Source organism: Pteronotus mesoamericanus, unplaced genomic scaffold (genome assembly GCF_021234165.1).
Source record: "Pteronotus mesoamericanus isolate MK-2021 breed Mesoamerican mustached bat unplaced genomic scaffold, CSHL_Meso_final contig_27, whole genome shotgun sequence".
NCBI classification, from domain to species: Eukaryota; Metazoa; Chordata; class Mammalia; order Chiroptera; family Mormoopidae; genus Pteronotus; species Pteronotus mesoamericanus.
In genome coordinates this window covers 17,822,487-17,848,330 of record NW_026555115.1, presented here as the reverse complement: position 1 = coordinate 17,848,330, position 25,844 = coordinate 17,822,487, and the positions used below count along the sequence as shown (strand labels likewise).

The 25,844-nt window shown below is 37.6% G+C and overlaps 1 protein-coding gene across 4 annotated transcripts in view; it reads right to left on the bottom strand.

Annotated features, from left to right (window-relative positions):
• Positions 1-23,728, bottom strand: part of UGGT1 (UDP-glucose glycoprotein glucosyltransferase 1) — a 161,551-nt gene extending 137,823 nt beyond the window's left edge. For 2 of the 4 annotated variants that reach the window (XM_054575074.1, XM_054575076.1), the window contains exons 1-5: positions 23,538-23,593; positions 19,110-19,285; positions 18,146-18,281; positions 14,267-14,349; positions 11,704-11,834 (exon numbers count right to left, since the gene is read on the bottom strand). In XM_054575074.1, the coding sequence (XP_054431049.1) occupies positions 11,704-11,834; positions 14,267-14,349; positions 18,146-18,267 (336 nt within the window). In that variant the 5' untranslated portion in view covers positions 18,268-18,281; positions 19,110-19,285; positions 23,538-23,593. Of the gene's footprint in view, positions 1-11,703; positions 11,835-14,266; positions 14,350-18,145; positions 18,282-19,109; positions 19,290-23,537 lie in introns of all 4 variants that reach the window. The other 2 variants (XM_054575075.1, XM_054575077.1) reach the window with 2 other exon arrangements.
• Between the last annotated feature and the right edge of the window lie 2,116 nt (positions 23,729-25,844).

Below are 25,844 nucleotides of genomic sequence, written 5' to 3'. Positions count from 1 at the left end.
CACTATGCTCCCAGTATTCTAGGAATATTTGCCATTTTTGGACTCTATAAGAGGTCAGTACATACCTTGCTCTCATTCTGCAGCACCTTACACATCTCCCTCATCACACCAAGTAAGAAATAAACAAACAAACAAACAAATAAATAAAAATTCTCACAGCACACCTGTTGAAAATAGCGAAGAATATAGCTGATCACTACTTGGAGCCGAGATGTACAAAATGAACCTGAAACCAGTTAGCAAAGAAGCAATGAAAACTACTAGGGTGGTATCAAAATGACTCAGAAGTCTCACACTTCCTGATTTCCCAAATTAGTCCAAAGTTATAGCAATCAAAACAACATGGTACTCACAAGCATTGTACAAACATGGAAACCAATGGAACAGAATAGCACAAAAATAAATGCCCACACACATACTACTGATTTTCAACAATGGTGTCAAAACCATTAAATGGATAAAGAACCATCTTTAAAAATAAGGAAGGGAAAACTGGATAGCTATATGTAAAAGAATGAAGTTGGACTCTATCCTTTAGTCAAAAATAAATCAAAATGGATCAAAGACTTAATTTAAGAGCTAATATTAGAGAACTCCTTGAAAAAACATAGGAGGAAAGCTTCATGACATTGGATTGGGTGATGATTACTTAGATATAACACTGAAAGCACAGGCAACAAAAGAATAAATTGGAATTCATCAAAATTAAAAAACATCTGTGTATAAATGGACACTATCAACAGAGTTGAAAAAGAAACCCATGACATGGGCAAAAATATTCGGGAAGTATATATCTGATAAGTGATTAATATCCACAGTATATAAAGAATTCCTACAACTAAACGACAACAACAAACAGTCCAATTCAAAAATGGGTAAAGGTCTTAAATAGACATATCTCCAAAGAAGATATCCAGATGGCCAACAGCCACATGAAAAGATGCTCCACATCATTTGTCATCAGGAAAAAGAAAACCAAAACTACAAGATAATAAATGTTCAAAAGAATAGGTGAATCAAACTCATTCAGACGTGTCCCACCCACTAGGACTGCTATTAATAAAAAAATAAAATAAAATAACAAGTGTTGGCAAGACTGTGGAGAAAGTGGACTCCTGGTGCACTACAAGTGCAGCTCCTCAGGAAAAGACTCCAGCAGTTTCTCAAAATGTTACCAAAATGTAACAAAGAATTACCATATGATCCATGAATTATACTCCCACATGCATAACAAAAAGAACTGAAAGCAGGGATTAACCAAATACTTGTACACCAATGTTTCATAGCAGCATTATTTGCAATAGCCAAAAAGCAAGAGGGACAATATGGCGGAAGAGTAAATGGAAATCACACTGACCTCCTCCCAGGACCAAACTAGAATTGCAACTAAATTGTGGAGAAATCACCTGGAAAACAAAAGAACGATAGCGAGAGAGGAGCCTTGGAGCCTCAGACAGATGGCGGAATCAGCCTTCCCACAGCCTAACGGGTGAGAAGTGCAGTAGAGTCTCGAGAGTGTGGGCTGAGAGCCCACAGGTGTCAGCACCAGAGAGATATTGAAAAGGCCAGTTGGATCCCCCTAAGAACAGCGTCTGAATCATAAGCAGGGACCTCTAGCCTACAGCACCAGAACCCAAAAAGCACACAGACAAAAAAACAGCTGCGAAAAATGTAGTGGTGCTCTCTGCCAGAGACAGGCAGCTGGAGACACAAAGAGATGTTTAAAGGGCCAACACAAAAATTTGCAGTGGCAGCCCCTACCGTGGTCTCTGGACACAGGCAGGGGCAGAGTCAGCTGGAACCACCTGAGGAGAGACTGGTGAGGAAAGCACTGGGGAGAGAACCTGAGACAGTGGCCAGCGGGGCCCTGGAAATGGCTCACCTCCCACGCCGCAGCTTCCATCTTGCTCAGGCATAAAGGACACAATAGCCTCACCCTCAGGAGGCTCTGCCCCAGCCAGGAGTTGCAAGCAGGCCTGGGTGCTGAGAGCACACTGGCCAACACAGATAGTACATCCTTGGCTAAAGGGGACACAGAGCTGTTTAGAGACTCTTGAGGAGAGACTGGAGAAGGAGGCATTGGAGAGAGAACAGAAGGAGTAGCCAGGGGGATCCCAGTGCTGACTCCTTCCCCATTCCACAGTCTCTACCTGGTTCAGGCAGGCCATGCCACAGAGTGGCAAGACTGCAAAAGGAAACAATAGCCCTACCTTGAGGATGCTCTGCCCAGGCCAGGAGTTACACACGGGTCTGGGTGCTAAGTGCAGAGCAACCAGCATAGAAACAGAATCCCTCACTAAAGGGGACATAGAACTGTCTAGAGGCTCTTGAGGAGAGACTGGAGACAAAGGCATTAGTGAGAGAACTGAGGAAGTAGCCAGGGAGATCCTAGTGCTGACTCCTCCCTCATTCCTCAGCTTCCATCTTGCTCAGGCAGACCACTCCCCTGAGTGGGAGCAGCCTATAAGGACACAATAGCCCCCACCCCGGGTCAGGAGGCACTGCCCCGCCCTGTGGTGCCTAAGACTGATGGCTGAAGGCAGCGTGACTAGAGTAACAATTCCAAGAGACAGACACAGACAGTAGATTCCTTTAACTCTAAAAGAGGCTGCTGAAGATCAGACAAGGTCAACATCTGACATCATCAAAAGCAGACCCAGAAAGAAAGGAAAAAAAAAAAATACCCATCTACTACCATACAAGTTGACACCACAAAGTCAGAAAATCAAGGCAGATCAATTTAAGAAGCAGAAACAAAAAAGAAGAGTCTCACAGGTAATTGGATGGAGAAGAAACACCCCCTCAAACTAGGGGAAAAGAGGAATCCCCACAGAGAACTAAATGAAATACAGACAAGTAAACTATCAAATATTGAATTCAAAACAATGGTTCCAAGAAAGCTCAATGAGCTCAGGGGGCTCAAAGACAATTATGAAAAACTACAGGGAAACTATGAGGAACTTACTGCAAACTATATCAACATTAAAATGGACATAGAAACTATCAATAAGAGACAAGAAGAAATTAACAATACAATTCCTGAATTGAAGAACACAGAAAAAGGAATCAAAAGCAGACTAGATAAAGCAGAGGATTGAATCACTTAGCTGGAGGACAAGGTAGATAAAGCTCGCAGAAAGACCAAGAAAATGAAGACAGACTCAAAAGTAATGAAGAGGTGTTAATGGAAATGCAGGACAACCTGACACATAATCATATCCGAATAACAGGAATACCAGAAGGTGAGGAAGAGGAGCAAGGGATAGAGAACCTGTTTGAAAAATAATGGAAAATTTCTCCAATTTTGAGGAGCAAAAAAGTCTCGAAAGTCCAAGGAGTACAGCAGGTCCTACAAGAGGAACCCAATGAGGCCCACTCCAAGACATATTATCATTAAAATGGCAAATATCAAAGTCAAACAGAGAATCTTAAAGGCAGCAAGAGAGAAAGAGGTAGTAACATATAAGGAAGCCCTGGTATGGCTAGCAGCTGACTTCTCAACAGAAACAGTACAAGCCAGAAGGGAATGGCAAGAAATACTAAAGTAATGAAAAGCAAAGGCCTGCAACCAAGACTGCCCTGCTCAGCAAGGCTCTCAATTAAAATGGAAAGTGAAATAAGGAGTTTCCCAGACAAAAGAAGGATAAAAGAATACATCTCCACCAAACCAGCATTACAAGATATGCTAAAGGGACTGGTTTAAGAAGATGAAGAAAAAGAATGAGAAAGAGAAGAACACAGGCACAAAGGGAAAGATTGAAAACTACCTATCCATAATAACTTTAAATGTAAAGGGACTAAATTCCCCAATCAAAAGACATAGGGTAGCTGAATAGTAAGAGAATATGACTCAAACATATGCTAACTACAAGAGACCCACCTCAGAACAAGGCCCTACGCAGACTGAAAGTAAAGGGATGGAAAAAAATATTCCAAGCAAAAGGACAGGACAAAAAACCCGGGGTAGCAATACTTATATCAAATAAAAGAGATTTCCAAAGCAAGTCCATAAAAAAAGACCCAGAAGGAAATTTATAATACTCAAAGGAAAAATCCATGAGGAAGACATAAAAATTATAAACATATATGCACTCAACATAGGAGCACCCATATAAATAAGGAAAATCTTAGAGACTTCAAGAAAGACACAGACAGCAACACACTGATAGTAGGGGATTTTAACATATCACTGTCAAAAATGTAAAGATCTTCCAAACAAAACATAAACAAAGATATTGTGGACCTGAATGATGCATTAGACCTAATGGACTTAACCAACATAAATAGAACCTTTTGTCCCAAAGAAACAAAACACACATTCATTTCAAATGCACATGGAACTATTTCAAAGATAGACCACATGATAAGACACAAAACAAGCCTCAACAAATTTAGGACAACTGAAATAATAACACGCATTTTCTTGGACCACAAGGCCTTGAAACTGTAAAACAACTTCAAGGAAAAACTCCAAAAACATTCAAACTCATGGAAACTAAATAGCACACTAATAAACAATGAATGGGTCAATAATGAGATATGAGTAGAAATTAAAAAGTTTCTCAAAACAAATGAAAATGAACACACAACAATCCAAAACCGATGGGACACAGCAAAGGCAGTCCTGAAAGGGAAGTTCATAGCAATACAGGCTTACCTAAAAAAGAAACATTTCAAATAAACGACTTAACACTACAACTTCAAGAACTGGAGAAACAACAACAAATAAATCCCAGAGCAAGCAGAAGGGAGGAAATAGTCAAGATTGGGCAGAACTGAATGACATAGAGACAAAAAGAACAATTCAAGGGATCAACCAATCCAGGAGCTAGTTCTCTGAAAAGATAAATAAAATCGACAAGCCTTTAAGCAGACTCATCAAGAAAAAAAGGAAAAGGACCGAAATAAAAAATAGCAGAAATTGAAAGAGGAGAATTTACAACTGATACCACAGAAATACAAAGGACTCTAAGAAATTACTATGAGCAATTATATGCCAAGAAATTTGAAAACCTCGATGAAATGGACAGATTTCTAGAAAAGTATAACGTTTCAACACTGAATGAAGAAGAAGTAGAAGGCCTGAACAGACCATAACAGCTGGGGAAATTGAAGCAGTAATCAAAAACCACCAGCACACAAAGCCCTGAACCTGACAGTTTCACAGGAGAATTTTACAAAACATTTAAGGAAGAGCTAACCACTGTCCTTCTCAGACTATTCCAAAAAATACAGGAAGAGGGAAGACTCCCAAACTCTCTTTATGAGGCCAGCATCACCCTAATCCCAAAACCAGATAAAGACACATAAAAGAAAGAAAACTACAGGCCAACATTGCTTATGAACATAGACACTAAAATTCTCAACAAAATATTAGCAAACTGCTTCCAGCAATACATTAAAAGGATCATCCACCATGATCAAGTGGGATTCATCCCAGGGATGCAAGGATGGTTTAATATTTGCAAATCAATAAACATAATACATTACATAAACAAAAGTAAAGACAAAAATAATATCAGATCAATAGATGCAGAAAAAGTAATTGATAAGGTACGGCACCCATTTATGATTAAAAACACTCAAGAAGTGGGAATAAAGGGGTCATACCTCAACGTAATAAAGGCCATATACGATAAACCTATAGCCAATATCATACTCAATGGGCAAAAACTAAAAGCTTTCACACGAAGGATCGGGAACAAGACAAGAATATCTGCTTTCACCACTTCTATTCAACATAGTACTGGAAGTTCTAGCCGCACTGGTCAGACAAAAAAAAGAAATAAAACGCATCCAAATTAGAAAGGAGGAAGTAAAATTATCATTGTTTGCAGATGACATGATAGTGTACAGAGAAAACCCTATAGGGTCCACCAAAAAAACTAGTCGACCAAATAAGTGAATTTGGCAGAGCAGCCGGATACAAAGTCAATATTCAGAAATCAAAGGCATTTTTGTACACCAACAATGAAATATCAGAAGCAGAAATGAGGGGGAAAAATCCCATTTGCTATAGCAACAAGAAAAATAAAGTACCTAGGAATAAATTTAACCAAGGAGGTAAAAGACCTGTACACAGAAAACTATACAACACTAAAGAAAGAAAGGAAGGAAGACACAAATCAATGGAAGCATATACTGTATTCATGGATTGGAAGAATTAACATCATTAAAATGTCCATACTACCCAAAGGAATTTACAGATTCAACACAATCCCTATTAAAATACCAATGAAGTATTTTACAGACATAGAACAGACATTTCAAAATTAATATGGAACCATAAACAACCCCAAATAGCCACAGCAATTTTGAGAAAGAAAAGCAAAGCAGGAGGGATCACAATACTGGACATCAAACTATATTACAAGGCCACTGTAATCAAAACAGTCTGGTACTGGCACAAGAACAGACACACAGATCAGTGGAACAGAATAGAAAGCCCAGAAATAAACCCATGTTGCTATAGTCAATTAGTATTTGTCAAAGGGTGCAGAAGCATAAAATGGAGTAAAAATCGCCTCTTCAACAAATGGTGTTGGGAGAGCTGGACAGCTACATGCAAAAAATTGAAATTCCACAACCCACTGACTCCATACACAGAAATAAACTCAAGATGGATAAAAGACTTAAATATATATTGCGACACCATAAAAGTCCTAGAGGAGAACATAGGCAGGAAACTGTCAGATATCCCACGCAACAACACTTTCACCAATATGTCCCCTAAAGCAAGGGACATAAAGGAAAGAATAAACAAATTGGGACCTCATCACAATAAGAGGCTTCTGCACGGCTAAAGAAAACATCAGCAAAATGAAAAGGGATCCAACCGTATTGGAAAATATGTTTGTCAGTGATACATCAGATAGAGGTTTGATCTCCAAAATGTATAATGAACTCACACGACTCCACTCCAAGAAGACAAACAATCCAATTAAAAAATGGGCAAAGGACCTGAACTTCTCCAAGGAAGAGATACAGAGGACCCAGAGACATGTGAAAGGATGCTCAGCATCGCTAGCCATCAGAGAAATGCACATTAAAACCACAATGAGATACCACTTCACACCAGTCAGAATGGCCAGCATAAACAGATCAACAAACAACGGGTGCTGGCGAGGCTGTGGAGAAAAGGGAATCCTAGGACACTGTTGGTGGGAATGCAGACTGGTGCAGCCACTGTGGAAAACAGTTTGGAATTTCCTCAAAAAGCCAAAAATGGAACTGCCTTTTGACCCAGTGATCCCACTGCTGGGATTATACCCTAAGAATCCCAAAACACCAATTCAAAAGAACCTATGCACCCCAATGTTCATAGCAGCACAATTGACAATAGCCAAGTGCTGGAAGCAACCTAAGTGTCCATCCGTAAATGAGTGGATCCAAAAACTATGGTACGTTTACACAATAGAATACCAGGCAGCAGAAAGAAAGAAAGAGCTACTACCCTTCACGACAGCATGGATGGAACTGGAGACATTATGCTAAGTGAAATAGACCAGGTGATGAAAGACAAATACCATATGATCTCACCTGTAAGTGGAACCTAATCAACAAAACAGACAAGCAAGGAAAATATAACCAGCAACACTGATAGAAAAAAGAAACCAACAGAATCAAGAGGGAAGGGTGGGGCAGGGAAAGGGAAGGGAAGGGTCAAGTCAAGGAACATGTATAAAGGACCCATGGACAAAGCCAAAGTGGGAAAGGATTGAGGGAGGGCAGTGGGGGAGGGGGCAGGGGAAAGTGGTGGCAGGAAGATGGAGACAAATGTATTTAAATAATAATAAAAAACAAACCAGCCAAAAGGCAAGAACCTATCCAAATGTCCATCAGCTGAGGAATGGAGAAACAAAATGTGTTATATGCATACAATGGACTATTATTTGGCCATAAAAATAAATGAAATTCTTATACATACTACAGCATGGATGATCCTGAAAAACATCATGCTATATTAAGCCAGACACAAAATAATAAACCAGGTATGATTCCACTTTTAGTTAGTATCTCCAGCTGGCAAATTCAGAGAAATTAGAATGGTGATTGCCAGCGACTAGAGAGAAGATGAAGGGAATGAGGTATTTTTTGATGGGTACAGAGTTTCAGTTTTAAAAGATAAAAGTAGTTCTGATGATGGAGGTGGTGATGACTATGACGATACAAATGTATTAAATACCACTGAACTGAACACTTAAAATGGATAGGATGATAAGTTTTATTTTATGTATATTTTACCACAATAAAAAAAACTAACTGGTTTTGGTCAAAAAACTGGTCAGAAAAAGGATGCTAGTAAATCAGCTGCATTTTTATACAATTAATGAACTATTAGAAAGAGAAACTTAAAAAATAATCCTATTTACAATTGCATCAAAAAACATGAAATACTAAGTAATAAATTTTACCAAGACACTGTAATCAGAAAATTACAAGACACTGAAAAGAATAATTAAAGAATATACAAATACATGGAAACACATACTGTGTTAACATTGTTAAAATGACCATGCTACCAAAAGCAATCTACTGAGTCAATGCAATTCTTATCAAAATAACAATGATGTATTTCACAGAACCAGAATAATCCAAAAATTTATATGGAATTACAAAAGACCTCAAATAACCGCAGTAATCTTGAGAAAGAAGGACAAAGTTGGAGGAATCATGCTACTTGATATCAAACTACACTACAAGACCACAGTAATCAAAACACCATGGTACTGGCATAAAAACAGATATATAGATCAATAGAACATAATGGAGAGTCCAGGAATAAACCCATGCCTAAAGAGTTGATTAATATTGGACAAAGGAGGAAAGAACAAACAATAGCATAAAGACAGCCTATTTAATAAATGGCTGTTGGGAAAACTGGACAGATAATGGGCAAAAATAATGAAACTAGACCACCTTGTTATGCCATATACAAGAATAAACTCAAAATGGATGAAAGATTTAAATATAAGACTCAATATCATAATTATATAAGAAAACATAGGCAGTAAAATACTGCATGTTTCTATGAGTAATATTTTTTCTGATTTATCTCCTCAGACAAGGGAAAAAAATAAAAAATAAAAATGTGACTATATCAAACTAAAATGCTTTTGCACAGCAAAGGAAACCATCAATAAAATGAAAAGACAACCCACTGAATAGAAGAACACATTCACCAATAATATATCTGATAAGGGGTTAATATCCAGAATTTATAAAGAACTCATACAACTCAACACGAAAAAAACCAAACAATCTTACTAAAAAATGGGAAAAGGCCCTGTATAGATAGATACTTCTCCAAAGAGGACACATTGATGGCCAATAAACATATGAAAGGATGCTCAATATTATTAATCATCAGAAAAATTCATATTAAAATCACAATGCACTATTACCTCACACCTGTCAGAATGGCTATCATCAGTAAATCAACAAACAATAAGTGTTACTGAGGATGTGGAGAAAAAGGAAACCTTATTCACTGTTGGTGGGAATGAAGATTGGTGCAGCCACTGTGGAAACCAATATGGAGGTTCCTCAAAAAATTGAAAATGGAACTGTCTTATGACCCAGTGATCCCACTTCTGGGAATATATCCTAAGAATTCAGAAACACCAATTCAAAAGAATGTATGCACCCCCATGTTCATAGCAGCATTGTTTACAACAGTCAAGATATGGAAGCAACCCAAATGCCTATCAATAAACAAGTCGATAAAAAAGCTGTGGTATATATATAATGGAGTATTACTTAGGCATTAAAAAGAGCAAAATCGTACCATTTGCAACAGCATGGAGGGACCTACAGGGTATTCGGCTAAGTAAAATAAAGTCAATCAGAGGAAGACAAATGCCACATTATTTTACTTACGTGTGCAGTCTAAAGAAAAATATAAACAAATAAACAAAAACAGAGATAAGAAGAAGAGACTGATCGTTACCTGAAGGGTTATGTGAAAGACTGGGTGAAAAAGGTCAATGGATTAAGAACAAATTGGTAGTTATAAAATAGTCATAGGGACGTAAAGTACAACATAGGAAACATAGTCAATAATATTGTCATAACTATGTATGTCAGGTGGGTACTGCAAACATCACGGGGAACACCTTGTAAAGCATGTGATTAGCTAACCACTATGCTATATACACTTGAAACTAATACAAAATAATAGTAAATGTAAACTGTAATTGAAAAAAAATTTTAAATAAAAAAATAAAAAGAATTCAAAATAAAATACATGTTCTATTCAACGAAGTCACCCAAATTGGAAAAGAAAAAAAAAATGCTAGTGGATCAAACTCACTTAGAAGCCTGGTAAATAAAAGGAAAGAACCAAACATGTATTCTGTGTACTCTATGTGAACAGTACCACGACATAGTACTAGCTAAGGAGGATGTGTGCCTTTTTACATCCATGTTTCAAGAACAAATGAAAAAGAGACAATACAATCAGAGATTCCCCACTTTATAATCCCCAAGAATTAATGGATTAAGCATAGAGCAACAATGGCTGCTAAATCAAAGCAAAGAGACCAGATATTAGGTGTCTCCTCATAGAATAACAGAACACTACCTACAGAATTGCCAAACGAATGAATCACAGTCTGATCAAGCCTCTGGATCCAGCTATCAATTTGCAGGGAAGAGAGGACAAAGGAATAAATTGAACCACATCACAAGCATGTGATCTACAAAATGTAGGTTGTGCAAAAATTTATAGGGCAAAATGTCCAAGTTACTCAACAAAAAAAGAAATGGATGGAGAGAGAAACTGCAAATTATCAAAATTTTTTTTAAATGGGCAAGACTAAACTCTATTTTGTGAGGATGCACGCTTGGGCAGTAAAATGATAAACACAGCAAATGATACCAACCAAAATCAAAACAGTGGTTCTTTTTGGAGGGCTTGCAGGATGCCTAGCTAAGTTCTAGGTATTTACCTGGGTGAAAATTACAAGAAGAATTTTGCAACTTTGTCATAAATCATTATTATAATTTCTTGCAAGTGATTTTCTACACCAGTATTACTTTAAAATAAAAAATGGTTTTAAAATTAACATTTATATCAAATATATAATTGGTGTACACACCTTTGATTCTCTTGCTCTTTTTCAGGAGAAAAACAGGAGTCTGTTCAACTCAAAATCGAACAAGAGCCACAAACTGCATTAAGCTGACACATTTTTAAAGTCTCTTTTGAAGTTCCTTCTTCCCTCTTTCATTTCCCTTTTAACTTATTTGTTGAAGAGGTAAAATCATTTCACTACAAAGTCTCTTCCATGCTGGATTTTTCTAACTGTACCCCTGCTATACTGCCTCCCATGCCCCACTCTACCCTCATCTCCTGTTTCTTGTGTACTGCTCTGAAATCCACAGGCTGTGATCAGAGTCAGGGTCAATTGGTTTAGCAAGACTATACTTCCTAGGCTGTGTTGTATAAATGAAGTCTGGTGTATCTTTTTTGTGTGCATATTCTTTTTTTACTTCTTAAGTGAAAATTATATTTTTTATAATCTGTAGTTTGAAGACTGAACATCAACTTTGCTTGCTCTTTAAAACAAATCATAAATCCTAGAAAATTTCAGGCAGAAAAGTTACTGTTCTGTAATACAATGCCAGGACAACTGCAATATATCCAATTATCACATTACCCACCCCTTAAAAAATACTGATATGTGTAAGCACTGAACTCACCTGCTGGAAGGCCTGAATTGTAGCAGAATAGGAATGGAGAGACAGACTAAATTTCAACAAATTCTGCTGTAGAGGTGACAGAAACTGAAATGCAGCTTCCAATATTGCATGATAATAGGAATAATCAGTACCTGTCAAGGAAGAACATTAACCAAAATAATCAATCATGACCAGAGATATCCAAATAGGAATTTATAAAGTATAAAGCTATGGGTTACATGGGCACACGATAGCAAAGTATTACTACCATACTGTCTTGAACTGTTGTCAAATGCTTAGAACTCCCTAGAGTGCACAACGCAATCAGACTTTTCCTCCCTTCTTTCCTTTGTTCACTCTCCCCTCCCTATGGACTGCTAGTCACCTACTCCAGGGAGGTACCCCTAATCCGCACCCCATGCCTCAGTGAAACATGTACATCTCTTCTTTCCTCCTCATAATACTTCTTTGCTTACCTCTTTCATCCACCACATCATTTACTAAATTATTTCTTCCCTATCTACCTCTCCCCAAATAGGCTTTGAGCCCCAACAAGCAGAAACTATGACTTATTTATCCTTGTATCCCCAGTGTCTGACACTGATATCTACTGAAATAACCCAACACAACTGAGTAATGTGATAAAGAAGTACAAGGTATTAAAGGATAATGAGGAAATTGTAGTTTGAGGTAAAGCATTTAAAAAATTGCAACAAATTATCAGGGGGCAGGGGGAGAACACATGTACCACTATGAAAAATTCCAAGTATATATTGTTAAATGAAAAGCACAAGGTATAAAACAATGTATATTCTAAGCCACCTTTTTTTCTATGAGAAAAAAGAATATATATGTATGTATCTGTTGTAAAAAAAAACAAACTGAAGGCTAAACAAATTAAATGGTTATAAAAACAGAAGAAACAGAAGGGAGGCAAGAAGATTTTTCTACGTTAAGTATAGACTTATATATAACTTTCTAAAAGAAAACATTAACATTTTAAAAAGCAAAACATAAAAGGTTCTATACTATCTTCCTTTTTTTAAAAGATTTTATTTATTTATTTTCAGAGAAGTGAAGGGATGGAGAAGAGAGGGAGAGAAACATCAATGTGTGGTTGCCTCTTGCGTGCCCCTTACTGGGGATCTGGCCAGCAATCCAGGCATGTGCCCTAGACTGGGAAACGAACTGGCAACCCTTTGGTTCACAGGCCGGCACTCAATCCACTGAGCCACACCAGCCAGGGATACATTAGCATCTCTAAGTTAAAAAAAAAAAAAAAAAAAAAATCAGAAAAAAAATACTGCAAAATATTGCCAGAATGTTAATAGTAAATATCTTTGGATAGTGGGGCTACAGATTATATTATAGTTCAAATAAAATGGTTAACATACTTTTATGATCACTTCCAAAAATTCATACTCACATAATTCTAACAAAGAATACATTATCATTCATATTAAAGACATCTCATTTATATGTCAGAGTTCAAATTCATTAAAAAGCCTACTTTAATAAATGTTTCATGAAATCATAAACTAAAAGGATTTTTTTGATAATTCTAGTTGACTCTAAATTACATAACTAAACTTACAGGTGCTTGTTCAAAACCTTAATGTACTTATATCACAAAAAAAATCACACATAACTTTTTTAATATAGTATTTTAATAAAAATCAAAGTTAAAAATCAATTCAGTTCAATATTAACATCAGTCACAAAATTTTCACGAATTTTCTCCTTAATAAGGACTTATGCCTGTCAATGTATATCAAGGTTTTAGCTGCTCATGTATCATTATCTTTCACTATTAATGTTTATACTCTACATAGCTTACATTGAATTAGAAAATGTTTATGAAAGTACTTCATAACCTGTAAACACATGAGAAACTACACTGTAATTAATTTGTTATCTTGACGCTTAAGCTGTGGGTGGCTGGTGGGCATAACAGAAAATACTTGGGATGACACTAACTTAATAATAAAAAATTTAACCGATAATAGATCAGTTATATAATTGATTCATAACAAAAATAGTGAATCAAATCTGATAGTTATTAATACTAAATGATTTTAAATGAATCTGACTTCCACAAAATATTCACACTTTTTTTTTTAAAGATTTTATTTATTTATATTTTTAGAAAGAGTGGAAGAGAAGAGGGAAACATCAGCTGGTTGCCTCTTGAATGCCCCCAAAAGGGCACCTGGCCCACAGCTCAGGCATGTGCTCTGACTGGAATCAAGCGAACAGCGTTTCAGTTTGGCGGGACAATGCCCCACCCACTGAGCCACACCACTTAGGGCTATTTATAAATTTTTAATAAAAGAACTCAAAAACACACAAACAATAAAAACAAACAAACAAAAAACCAAGGTCAAAGTCAAGGAGAGTGCTTGTAGACAAAGTTATAAACTGCTTCAAAAATAATGATTAGCCTGTGTTGGCTCTGCTGGCTGCCATCATAACTCTAGTCATTCAGTTAAAAGTGTATCCCATTAACTGTCATGCCACACATGCTCTGAAAGACAGCATTTTTTCCAATATTTTCCCAGACAAAGCAGCACTGGCTTCAATTTACCATGGTGATCTGATGATCCAATATTTTGACTGGCTTCTACAAAATTCCAAAACTTCTCTTGACTGTCTTCTGCTAAAAACTCACTAGGAGAAAAGGGAGAAATATCAGAAATAAAACAACTTAATAAAAATCTTCTAATATAAGCTGTATTTGTAGGTTTTTAAGTCTCCAAATGTCCATAGTTTGACCTTCAATATATAATCTACATTATACAAACATGTATAGTGTGTGTGTGTGTGTGTGTGTGTGTATGTATTTTAAATCCTCATCTGAGGACATGTTTATTGGTTTTAGAAAGAGAGGAAGGGAGAGAGACATCAATATGTGAGAGAAAAATCTACTGGTTGCTTACCGTACATGTTCCAACCAGTGATCAAACTGGCAACCTTTTGGTGTACAGGATGACGCTCCAACCAACTAAGCCAAGCAAGTCTTGTTAGATAATTAGCTATCAATAACTTAATAGTTTAATGGGTATTCCTTTAAAAAAGCTTTAATAATAAAAATGTTGTAACAACACAGAAGTCCCAATATAAAGAAGGTTAATGAAACCCCATTCAGGAAAATGCTATCAGTAACAGAAACAGAATTAGAAATTGAAAATTCTAGCACTAGTTCTGCTCACTTATTTTCTCAAAAGACCTTAAAAAGAAAAAAAAAAAATATGTTCTACCTAATGGTCTCAAGGAAAACATAAATCCTAGAAAAATTTCTAGGAGACTAAAGGCAGCATGATATAATCTTTCAATATCCATAAATCAAAATTTTCAAGATCACCAAATTTTTGTTTAAAGTTAACAGTGACCTAATAAAATCAGGTCTTAGAACTCAATGCCATTTTAATTTTCTTTCTGTGTTTTTGAACTTAACACTACTGACCTAAAATAATGACTACGTCAAATTTCCCTTCATTTGAGAGTCATTCATCCCTAAAAGAAAATGCTTGTACTAACTGAATGATTCACATAAATTGGTTCTCTTCTCAGCTTACCTGGCCAAAGGAAGACTTGCCCTTACTTGTTAACACTAACATGTACAAGTCTCACTCTACTTCACAACTAGATACAGAAATATGGAAAGAATAAGAAACATTTCCTAATAATGCACAGCTTCTCTAAAAACAGATTTCTGAAAATATCCATTATTATAATGTATTACATTATTTGGAGCCTCCTCGAGTGTGGCATTTTCCTAGGCTTTCTAGTAACTTCATACCAACCTTACAACAGTTTTTAAGTCTAAGGAGGCAGGTACACTAAGACAGGTACTAAGAGACATAGATTATGATACGCAAATAAATACTAAATTTATAAATTAAAACTTCACTCACAAGATAAGCTAGCAGAGAAGGAAAGAAATACACTGATCAACTGTATGATGAGAACAAGGATTCAGTGAGGCTAAGACATTCCTATAAAGGCCAAACACAAATAAATAGATACTTATCAGATAATTACAGAAAACTTCTTGAACCATATTCTTTTTCATTCCACTGCATAAATAAGTCTTACAAGATCTGAATATCAAACAGTCTTTAAAAAATTAATTATTAGACCCTCTGAACTAACTCAGGGAAGAACGAAGCAAGACACTATTCAAAGGAATGCTGCTATTTATTTAACAGTACTTAAGTTTGTTTGATTTTTGTTTTAAATTATTTTTTAGCTTCTTATACCTATTCCTTTGCTTTGCTGATGAAATTATATGATGTCTGGGATTTGCTTTAAAATATTCCAGTAGGGGGAGAGAGGACAGTAGTGGTGGTGTTGGCGATGGTTATTGAACTCCAGTTGATCATTGTAAAAACAAGGTGGCAGGTAGAAGGAGAGTGAAGTATCACTTCAGGGATAACTACAAAGCACCATTAGCATCAAGCCTGCTCTTAAAATATACATGGTAATAGTTTTAGTCCCTAAGACCTAGATGCAAGGAAGACAAAAGGTCTGTTGTAGCTACATGTATCAATATGTGGAGAAAGAATCTGTCCCTTCACCATCATCCACATGGACAGTGCTGCATTCCAGCATCAGTGCTTGCCATGGACCTAGGAGGGAAGAATCTGGTATCAACTATCTCTGGAGGTGAATATGGAGTGGTTTCAAATAAACACAGCTCATTTTTGAGCTGCCTACATGTCCCACTACCTTGGCACACTGCCTGCAAATAGCTACAGAAGAGGACGAAAAACAGTGAACCAAAATGGCAAATGAATGGCCAGGATACCATGAAAAGATAAGGTATTTGTGATGAATAAGCTGGTGAAGTATTCAATACTCACTTCAGACCTATCAAAATAACTGAAAAAAAAAATTGACCAATTAAGGCTGACAATTTTAGCATACTTCCTCAAAAGTCCACAGCTATATGCCATAAGAATCTTCTAAGACAATGTACAAAAACCAGAGAAATTAGTTAGTGTGAGAGTAACAGAATATAATTCAGTTACTAATGTTAAGCAGAGTATCATAAAACATGTTAGAATTAAAGGCACAAAAATACTTGGAAAGTGATAGTAAATCTCAATAACCTAGATTTACTTCAGACAAATCATCAAAAATAATTAGCAAAAAGTGGGGCAGGGAAGGAAAGGCCAGTTATTCAGAGTCCTGGCTCAGACAGTCTATGATCTCAAAAAACCATTAGTCACTTAAGTTTTACAACTACCTTATATCTAATTAACATTCTTTTATCTGAGGAGTTCACCTCACTTATCAAGTTAGTTATTATAACACCACTATGAAATATATGCAGTGTTTTACTGTGAGGAAAGGGAGGCACAGAGAAATGACACAAGGAAGTCAGTTAGCAGAAAGCCTATGGGGCTCCCCAGCAAGCCAAGATCACTTTCTCTCCAGTCAGTGCCAAATGAGGCTTCTTTCTCAGGAGATGCAATTATTCACATGTACAATCAACATAAAACTCTCCATTCACACTGTTCTAGGGCTCAAAGAGAAAATGACAGAAGATGAAATTCAGAGCTGAAAGTCACAAAGGCAGACCACAAAGGTAACTGAAGTAATGCAGCAGTTCAAATTTTTAGCATTATCAAATTCAGAGACTTACCAAGTGCCTGCCATTCAATCTACCTAATTTTTGTTTTAAGAAGATTCTGTGCAAGTCCTAGCTATATATTATCTCAGTTACAATAAGTTTCCACCTATAAACATTAAAAAACTGATTAAAAGAGAAGTATTTGGTTATATTTATAAGCATAAGTAATAAGCATACTTGGAATATAAAATTAATGAGGAAATCATTCACTGTATTTTTTGTTGATTTTAAGACACTACCAATTTGGAGACATCATTGTTTTATGAAACACTAAAAATGAAAGATGCTACCAATTCTACTTTTAACATCTTGATTTAATTAAAATACATCCTGGTTTTTGAGCAATGTTAAAATGTAGAATGAGTACATCTTAGAAAAGATAAAATCTGGCCATTTCCTCAGCTTTCCCCTTGTACTCTCTTCTTTTGGGTTCTTCTCTCAAGTTTTTAGGAGTAGCATGTTCTCTTTAATCGCACCTTGCCAAGCTCTCTTCTCTCTCTTTTAAATAAGTAAATAGAAAATTTCCTTTAAGTACAACTCTCTCTTTTCGTAATTACCACATATACTTTTCCTGGAAGATAACATAATAATTTAACCAATTCAATATATTTATCTAAAGAAATCTCCAAATATCACTATGAATCAATACAGTCCTATCCTATATTAGTTAAGACAGAGTTTGTGTTCTAAAAGCACGGAACACACTGAAAGAGGCTCTAACTAAATGTATTTGATGATGATAATCTCACTTCCTAAAAAGCTCCTGAATATTCATTAGTAGAGTCTATATTTTGCTCAAACATGTGAAAGAAAAAAATGTCTTCTTACCTGGCTTCTAACAACAATGGAGTAGAAAACCATTTTGTTGTAAGAGAGGTTGTAATGGCTTTTGAATCTGCCTTTACTAAGGAAAACAGCCACAGTCCAGTGAATAAAAGCAAAAGTCCCATTTTACAGCAAATCCCTGAAAAAGAAAAAGAAAGTTTTGCTACAGGAAAATGTTTGAACCTGAATCTTAATTCGTAGAGGCACAAAACAACATGACAGCACCTACTATGTAGATAATTCAACAGATATACGCTGAGTGACAGACACACACTAAGGTTGTGTAGATCACTATGTACCCTCTCTCCTACAGGTCATTTCCTATGACATCTGTACTACACAGAGGTATGAAAGGTGGTTGGTGGCAAAACATGCTGTACACAACCACACTTTATGAAGCAAAAGAGTAAATAAAGCTGAGACAAATGAAAATGTAACTGATGGGTATTACAGGTTGAATTGTGTCCCCTAAAAAGATATGTTGAAGTCCTAACCCCCATAGCTTAAAATATGAACTTATTTGGAAATAGTGTTTTTACAAAGGTAATCAACTTAAAATGAGGTCATTAGGGTAAACTCTAATCCAGTATCACTGGTGTTATAAAAAAAGAGGATATTTGGGCACAAAGACAGATTGTATGAAGGCACAGGGAGAATGTCAGGTAAAGACGAAGGCAGACATTGGAATTACACTGCAAGCCAAGAACATGTGGGGCTACTAGAAGCTGGAAGAGGCAAAAAAAAGTTCAAGTCTACAGCCTTCAGGATGAACATCATGAGATGTTCAATGTGTCCTGAGACACACTGATTAGAACTTTTAGCCGGCAAAACTCTAAGCCAATAAATTTTTGTTGTTCTAAACCACCTGGTTTGTGGTACTTTGTTATGGGAGCCCTAGGAAGCTAATATGATGAGTCTCAATATAAACTCAAAATAGGCTCTGAAAGGAAGAAATGTAAGAACTCACCTACAAAAAAAGAAGTTGAGGTCACTGGCAAATTGGCATGGCGAAAAAATGCAGGCCTCCTAAACTCTCAGCAGCAGCAGCCTCCCCAAACACTCTGAAATCCTTAATGTCCAGATCCTTCCAGATAAATGTCTCCAGCTGCAGACTTCTTTGATCTGGTTTTTCATCCCAGAAGTCTGCCTGACAGAACACTAATCAGATTTCCCCTGGGCTATAGAAAAGTCAACATCCAAGTACCATCAATTTGAACGAGAACTCAAGGAGGGGATGTTGAAGAGTAGGAAACACTAAACCAAACTTGTGCTTCTGAACGTTAATGCCTAGAAAAGCTCTCTCCAATTCCTCAATACTAGCTATAAAGTCTAGTGTTGAGGTAGACAGTCCATGTTGCAGGAAACCAATCAGTATCTTCCTTTTAGAAAAAGCGTTACTATTTATGTGGGCATCCTGTTCACATAACACACAATATCTCTAAAGGGCAATGGTCAAAAGCAAAATAAACTATACCAAATAGAAAAGCTGCCTTCTTTTTCTTTAATTCTCACGTAAGAATATTTTTTCATTGTTTTTAGAGAGAGAGGAAGGGAGAGAGAAACATCAATGTGAGAGAGGAGCACTGACCAGTTGCATCCCCTACGTGCCTGGACCGGGGGGCAGGGAGGGGGGACCCCACATGCCCGACCTGGGATGAAGCCCTCATCCAAGGCACATGCCCAAACCAGGACATAAATCCTCAATCTTGCAGTTACAGGATGACCCTCCAACCAACTGGGCCCCACTGGTCAGGGCTGGAGAAGTTGCTTTTACATGAGTTTTAAGTTCAGGTTCCATCAGCTTCTTTGGAAACAGAGAATATGAACATCCCATTTTCAAAATAAGCATTTTTTAAGTATCAACATTTCCAAGGACTAGGGCTAACCAAACTAGACTTTTTGCTTATGAAACCTGCTAGCAGTGAGGAATAGGAGGTGCAGAGTGGATGATGTAGGGCCCTTTCTGAATCTAGCAAAAGTTATTAACATTTCCTATAGAGGTACAAAGGGGGACCCAAACTTTTACATACCACCCAAGAGCTCTCTTAGGACTATTCAAAGACATCCTCCCCAACAGGCCCATGGACTGCAGCCTCAGAAACCTGCCTGCATGCTCAAACAAATATGGTTATGGAAATGAGAAAATATTTTAGAGTCAGGAACCTGTGATTAATTCCTGAGTTTGCTCCTTACTAGCAGTTTAACCATAAGCATGTCACCTTAATTACTTCTCTGGCCCTTAGTCTCCCAGACTCTAAAATAGGAGTAACAGCATATGCCACACCAGGTCACTGTGAAAATGAAAAGGCAATATGAAAACCACTTCGTAAAGTGCCAAGTACTATACCACAATTGTTCTAGTAAAATATATCATTAGGGAAAATACCTAAAAACTACCTTCTAAATTATAGAAGATAATTTATATTTATAAATTATATTACATGTAATAATGGTGATTTATAGATTATAAAATATGCCTTGGAAACCTAAACTCTGTGGCTGAAGGAAAAAAGAAAAAGAAATCCAGCCCAAAGTCACTAGGTTTCTAAACTGGCAAGAATATATGAACTATATTGAAGCAAAACTATGCTATGGCCATGTCTATGACTTTTCCTGGAGGGGCATAGATGTGTAATCCTGCCAAAATGATTCCAGATGAGAAACTGGATACCACTGCACAGTGGAGTTACAGGTAACTGAGAGTGACAAAAGGCCCCTGAAGAAAAATTAGCATTTAATGAGCAATTACTCTGCGCAGAGCACAATGTCAGGTGTTTTGCATTCATGTTACCTAGTCATTCCACACAAGAAATTGTAGTTCCTTGGGGGTAGGTAGCAGCCATGTCTGCTATTCCCTTAGCAAAGAGCAGTGCCTGGAAAACAGTAGATACTCTACGAATACATTGTGTAATGGATATACCACTATCATTCCTGCTTAAAAATAAGGAAATAGAAACTCCTTAGAGAGGCTGAGTAACTTGCTTGACAAATCTATAGCAATGCTTTGATCCCACATCTGCTTTTTTTCAAGTTCTATAATACTACGCTCTCTCCCCTGGTTCCCTGGCTTTACAAGGAGTAAAAATTCAAAGTCTGCAAAGTCACACTGCCCAAAGTGCTTTCTTGTGAGTCCAAGGCAAGTCCAAGGATTTTCTAGGGACAGAGTTCTTGGGGAAACAGGAGGCTGAGAAAGGAGCAGTTTCAATCTGGAACCAAGGGTGTGGGTCTGAAGTTGGAATCAAAGCACCCAGCTACCTGACAGATCCATACTTAGGCTGGCTTTGGAACACAGGAAATTCTCAAAATAAAATAAGCATATACAGACTTCATTCATTAAGAGATATAAATGAAAGAAGCTGGGAAGAAAGGAGTGTGGCACCACAAGCAAATACAAAAAAAATAGACCGACAGACAGACTTCTTGGGCAAGGTATACACTATTAGAAATGAGAAGGTGAGGTATGCTATACATTAAAGAAGAGCTTTCCAATCTTGACCCCACTTCCTTAATTCCATAGGTAATAACAGAGGAAAAGGATGTCCAGAGAGTCAAAGGTAAGAACCCCACTGAAGGGGAATTTTGTTTGAGGATGCTTCGTTTCACCAGGTCCCTTATAACTCTGACACTAGTGGTCTTTAAATGTTGCTCTTAAAGACGAATAACCTGAAAAATAATAGCTGTCAGAATCTGCAATGTGGCATTGCATGACCATAGGCATAATGCTTGTGGCATGACGGATAAATTAAAAAAACACTCTTTTAAAAAGGTCTAGGCCCAAATGTATCATCTGTAAAATCTAGTCTGTGACTCATTTTCCTCAGTTTAAATTAAAGACACTATCTCTACTAGCTCATTGATCTACATTAAGTTATTAGAAATATTGAAAATTATAATATGGAAAGTGCTTTTCACTTTTTGGAGAACAGAAAAGACATAAAATTCTAAGTCATTACCAACTTTTTATTTTTCCATTTTTAAACTAAAGATACTAGCTAACAAACTCTTAAAAGACAACTCACACCCTGTCCTGTAAGTTGATAGATGGTCATCTGGACTTCAACATTTAGGATAACAGGGAGGAAAAAAAAATTAGGAAGTTTCCTTTAGATGCAAATTTACTTCTCAAACAATTAAACCTAATATACATATTACAAAACCATTTGTTGTGAACCATATAAATCTAATTTCTTTTATATTTATTTATTTATTTTTCCTCACTGGAGGACTTTTTTTTTCATTGCTTTTAGAGAGAGAGAGAGAGAGAGAGAGGAAGGGAAAGGGAGAGACAGAAATCGATTGGTTGCCTACTTGTACACATACAGACCACGGATGGAACTCACAACGTATGCATGTGCCTGGACCAGGTATCAAACCTGTGACCTTTTCAGTCCACAGGACAACTCACCAACCAACTGAACCACACTGCCCAGGGCTAAATCTAAGTTCTGACACAAGTAGTTACTACTCATCAGACATGAAAATTATCACAGGTAATGGCAGAAAAAGAAATCTAATAGAATTTTCTCCACAGTTCAGTTTATTCCCAAGTTAAGTGTGCATTGTAAAGGTGACATGCTACTGTACAAAGCAATGTTCATTTCCTTTAATAAAAATGAGTTTTAGCTAAGTTTATCAAAAGCAAGCCAAACAGAAAGGCTACAATCATGCCGAAGTTTGTGGTGTTGTTAAATAGCTATTTAAAATGTTTTCAAAGTCCAAGTAAAATTAGCTGTCAAATGCATTATGAATGTTTCCAAAATAGTGCACCACAGTAAGTCATAAGACCTTAGAACTTCTAATCAACAAAATATGCTAATTTTCAAATCTGGCAAGAAATGCAAAACAATCTAGACATTCTGGCCAAGAACAAGAACAGTTCACATTCGTAACCTTAGGCTATATCCACAGACCTTGTTCTTCTGGCAGGTGACACAATGAAAGTGAAACCGGATCACCCAATATTCAGCCAACAGATCCTCGTATTAAACGAAAATGGAAACCAATATGCATCCCCCAAACTCATTTTAGGAAATATAAAAATATATAAAAAGATCATGTTGTTCTCCAATCAGAGTCCTCCAAACTGCTGATTCTCAACCTACTTAAGGCCAGGCTTGTTCTACATTCATGTTTGGGCACTTGGGCAAAAAAGTCTCAAAGCTCTTCATTGAAGGCTCAAAACAGCTAGAGATCCCGTGGCCACACTAGTAGAAACTATACTTTGCACAGAAGATCACTGAGGGACAACTTCGGACACTCGCAAAAAGGATGAACGCTGACACACGGGAGAGGAAATTAAGTCAGGGAAAATGCGGAAGCTCGGGAGACAGGGTCACAGGGTCGCCCCGAGCCCCATACCCGTCCACGAGACCGCCCCACGCTACTCCAGAGTTACCTGTCACCTGCTGCGCAGCCGTCACACACGCACTGCTCGCGTCCCCCTTCCTGCTCAAGCAGGAGAGGCACTCAGTCCGCGACGGCGCCGGCGACGCGGGGCGGGGCTGGGGAGGGCGGTGGCGAAGACTTCGCCAGTGAGCAACCGACACGCGCCTTTCCGCGGTTCCGCTCGCCAGCCGGCCTTGCTGAGCAATACCCCAGCTGCCAACCGCCCTTCACTTCCGCTTCCCATTGGCGGACCCGGAGGACTTCCTGCTACCGAGTAGGGCTGAGGAAGCCCAGAGAGTCATACGGCCGCCATCTTATACCGGAGGAGGTTCCGTCTGTCTTCTTGTTTATGCCAGTTCAGCGTGGTTGCCGGGTATGTGGGGCAGACGCTGAGACCCAGAAACTCTACCAGGTGGTGACGCCTGATGAAAGTGCGTTTTAGTCCAGGCTGGAAGCTCAGCTGGTTAGAGCGTCCTTGGGTAAGAGAGTTCCCTGGATACGCCAAGACTGCCAGATTGATCCCCAGTCGTAGCACATACGAGAACCAACCAATGAAAGCATAAGTTGAACAACTAATCGGTGCTTCTTTGTCACGCTCTCTCAAAGCGAAATTCCCAGTTACGGCACATCCTTTGGTTGCAGATTTGATCCTAGTCTGATACTGGTCCTGTGTGAATGAAAGGATGTTTCTCTTTCTCCCTCCCTTCTCTAAAAATCAATAAAAGGGGAGTGGGTTTTCTTACCAGAAACACCTGCATTAGGGGGTCCCCTCCTCTCTTCTTGTCTCCTTGTCGAGAGACAGTGTAGTAGAAGTGTGGTAGCAACTTTATTTATGAAATAACACTTGAGCAGGAAGCCTGCAAACAGGCACACAGCTAGTTTGAGTGCCCTGCCTATTGGGGTTTTAAGGGTTTTATCCTTGTAGCCACCCTTCAGGCTCCCCTTCCTCTATTTCAGACTTTGGGATTATCATACAGTTTGAAAGGCTTCCATTCCCATGTGATAGAGAGATACACGCAGAATTTCAAGGGCTCCCTCCTCCTGTGTTCATCGTGGTCTCTCTCGTGATCTTCAGAACAGGTGGCAATCTTAATCTGACCTGACTGTGGACTCCTGAATTAATATCTAGCTTCCCCTCCCTGCCTTGGTTTGCTATCTATTCTGCCTAACAGGTTTCATTGTTCTTTCTGATTTGGGATGTGAGGCATCTCCTAGCCTACTTCCTTAAACCCTTCTATTAAAAGAACCGTTGTGCGATAAAGAACAAAAGGACAATGTTTCTGAACATCTTAGGCTTTATTTGAAACAATAAATTTTGGTAGCTTCTTTCTGAGGGAAAGAAGACTTTAAGTTTTATGAAAAATCTTATAAAATTTAATTTTATATTATGGCTTATTTTTATACTGGCAGTGGCAATTCAAAGGGATTACTTTGTCCTTTGAATTAATTTATTTGAAATTATAAATCACTATGTAAAATTGTTTTAGAATATGTGATATTGGGCAGATCGTTTTACCCACCGCAAAAGGAATAGCCAAAGTAAAGTAAAACCCAAAAATACATTAAAAAGTACATAAAAAGTGTAAAATTTTGACTGACTTGATTATGTAATACAAATAGCCCTTCCCCTGAGAATGCCTGAACAAGGACTAAAAACACGATCCTTAACCTATTCGCTGTATGTCTCTACTGTTTTAGATTTACAGTACAGAACAAAAATAATTTTAAGGATTGAAAATAAACATTTTAAAATTTGTTTCTTGAGGGAAATTTTGTATTAGTAGTTTTCAATAATTCGTTTTCTCCTGGTCTTTAACTTCAGGTGATGCTTCCAATAAAAAAAAGAATTATTTTTAAATTCACCACATTACAGAGTTGATTTTTTTAAGGGTTTTTTTTTGGTTTTTTTTTATTGGTTTGTTTCATTTTTTGGCTTTAACTTGGTCTTCTGGTCTGTGATACAGGAACACCACTGTTTACCCTGAGAAAGAATGTACCAGCTAGGAAGGACTCCCTGTAGTTAACTGGGCGCAAAATCAAAATCAGAGTCTACCAGCTGTTGTTTTTTGGGGGCCTCTGACAAATTCCCCATTTTTAGGTAAACTCCACATACCGGGCTGCCAGGATGGCTGCCCTGTGCTCCTGCTCCCTGAGCAAACCTTATAAAGGAGTTCCTGGAATCCTATGTTGACCAATGGGACTGAGACCTTCCTGAGCTAATTGGAGCTGTGCAGCTATGTCCTCATTTCAGTGGCCAATCAGAGCAGCTCCATAACAACCAATCATAATACATGGAGCCAGCCAATCAGAAGAGTGT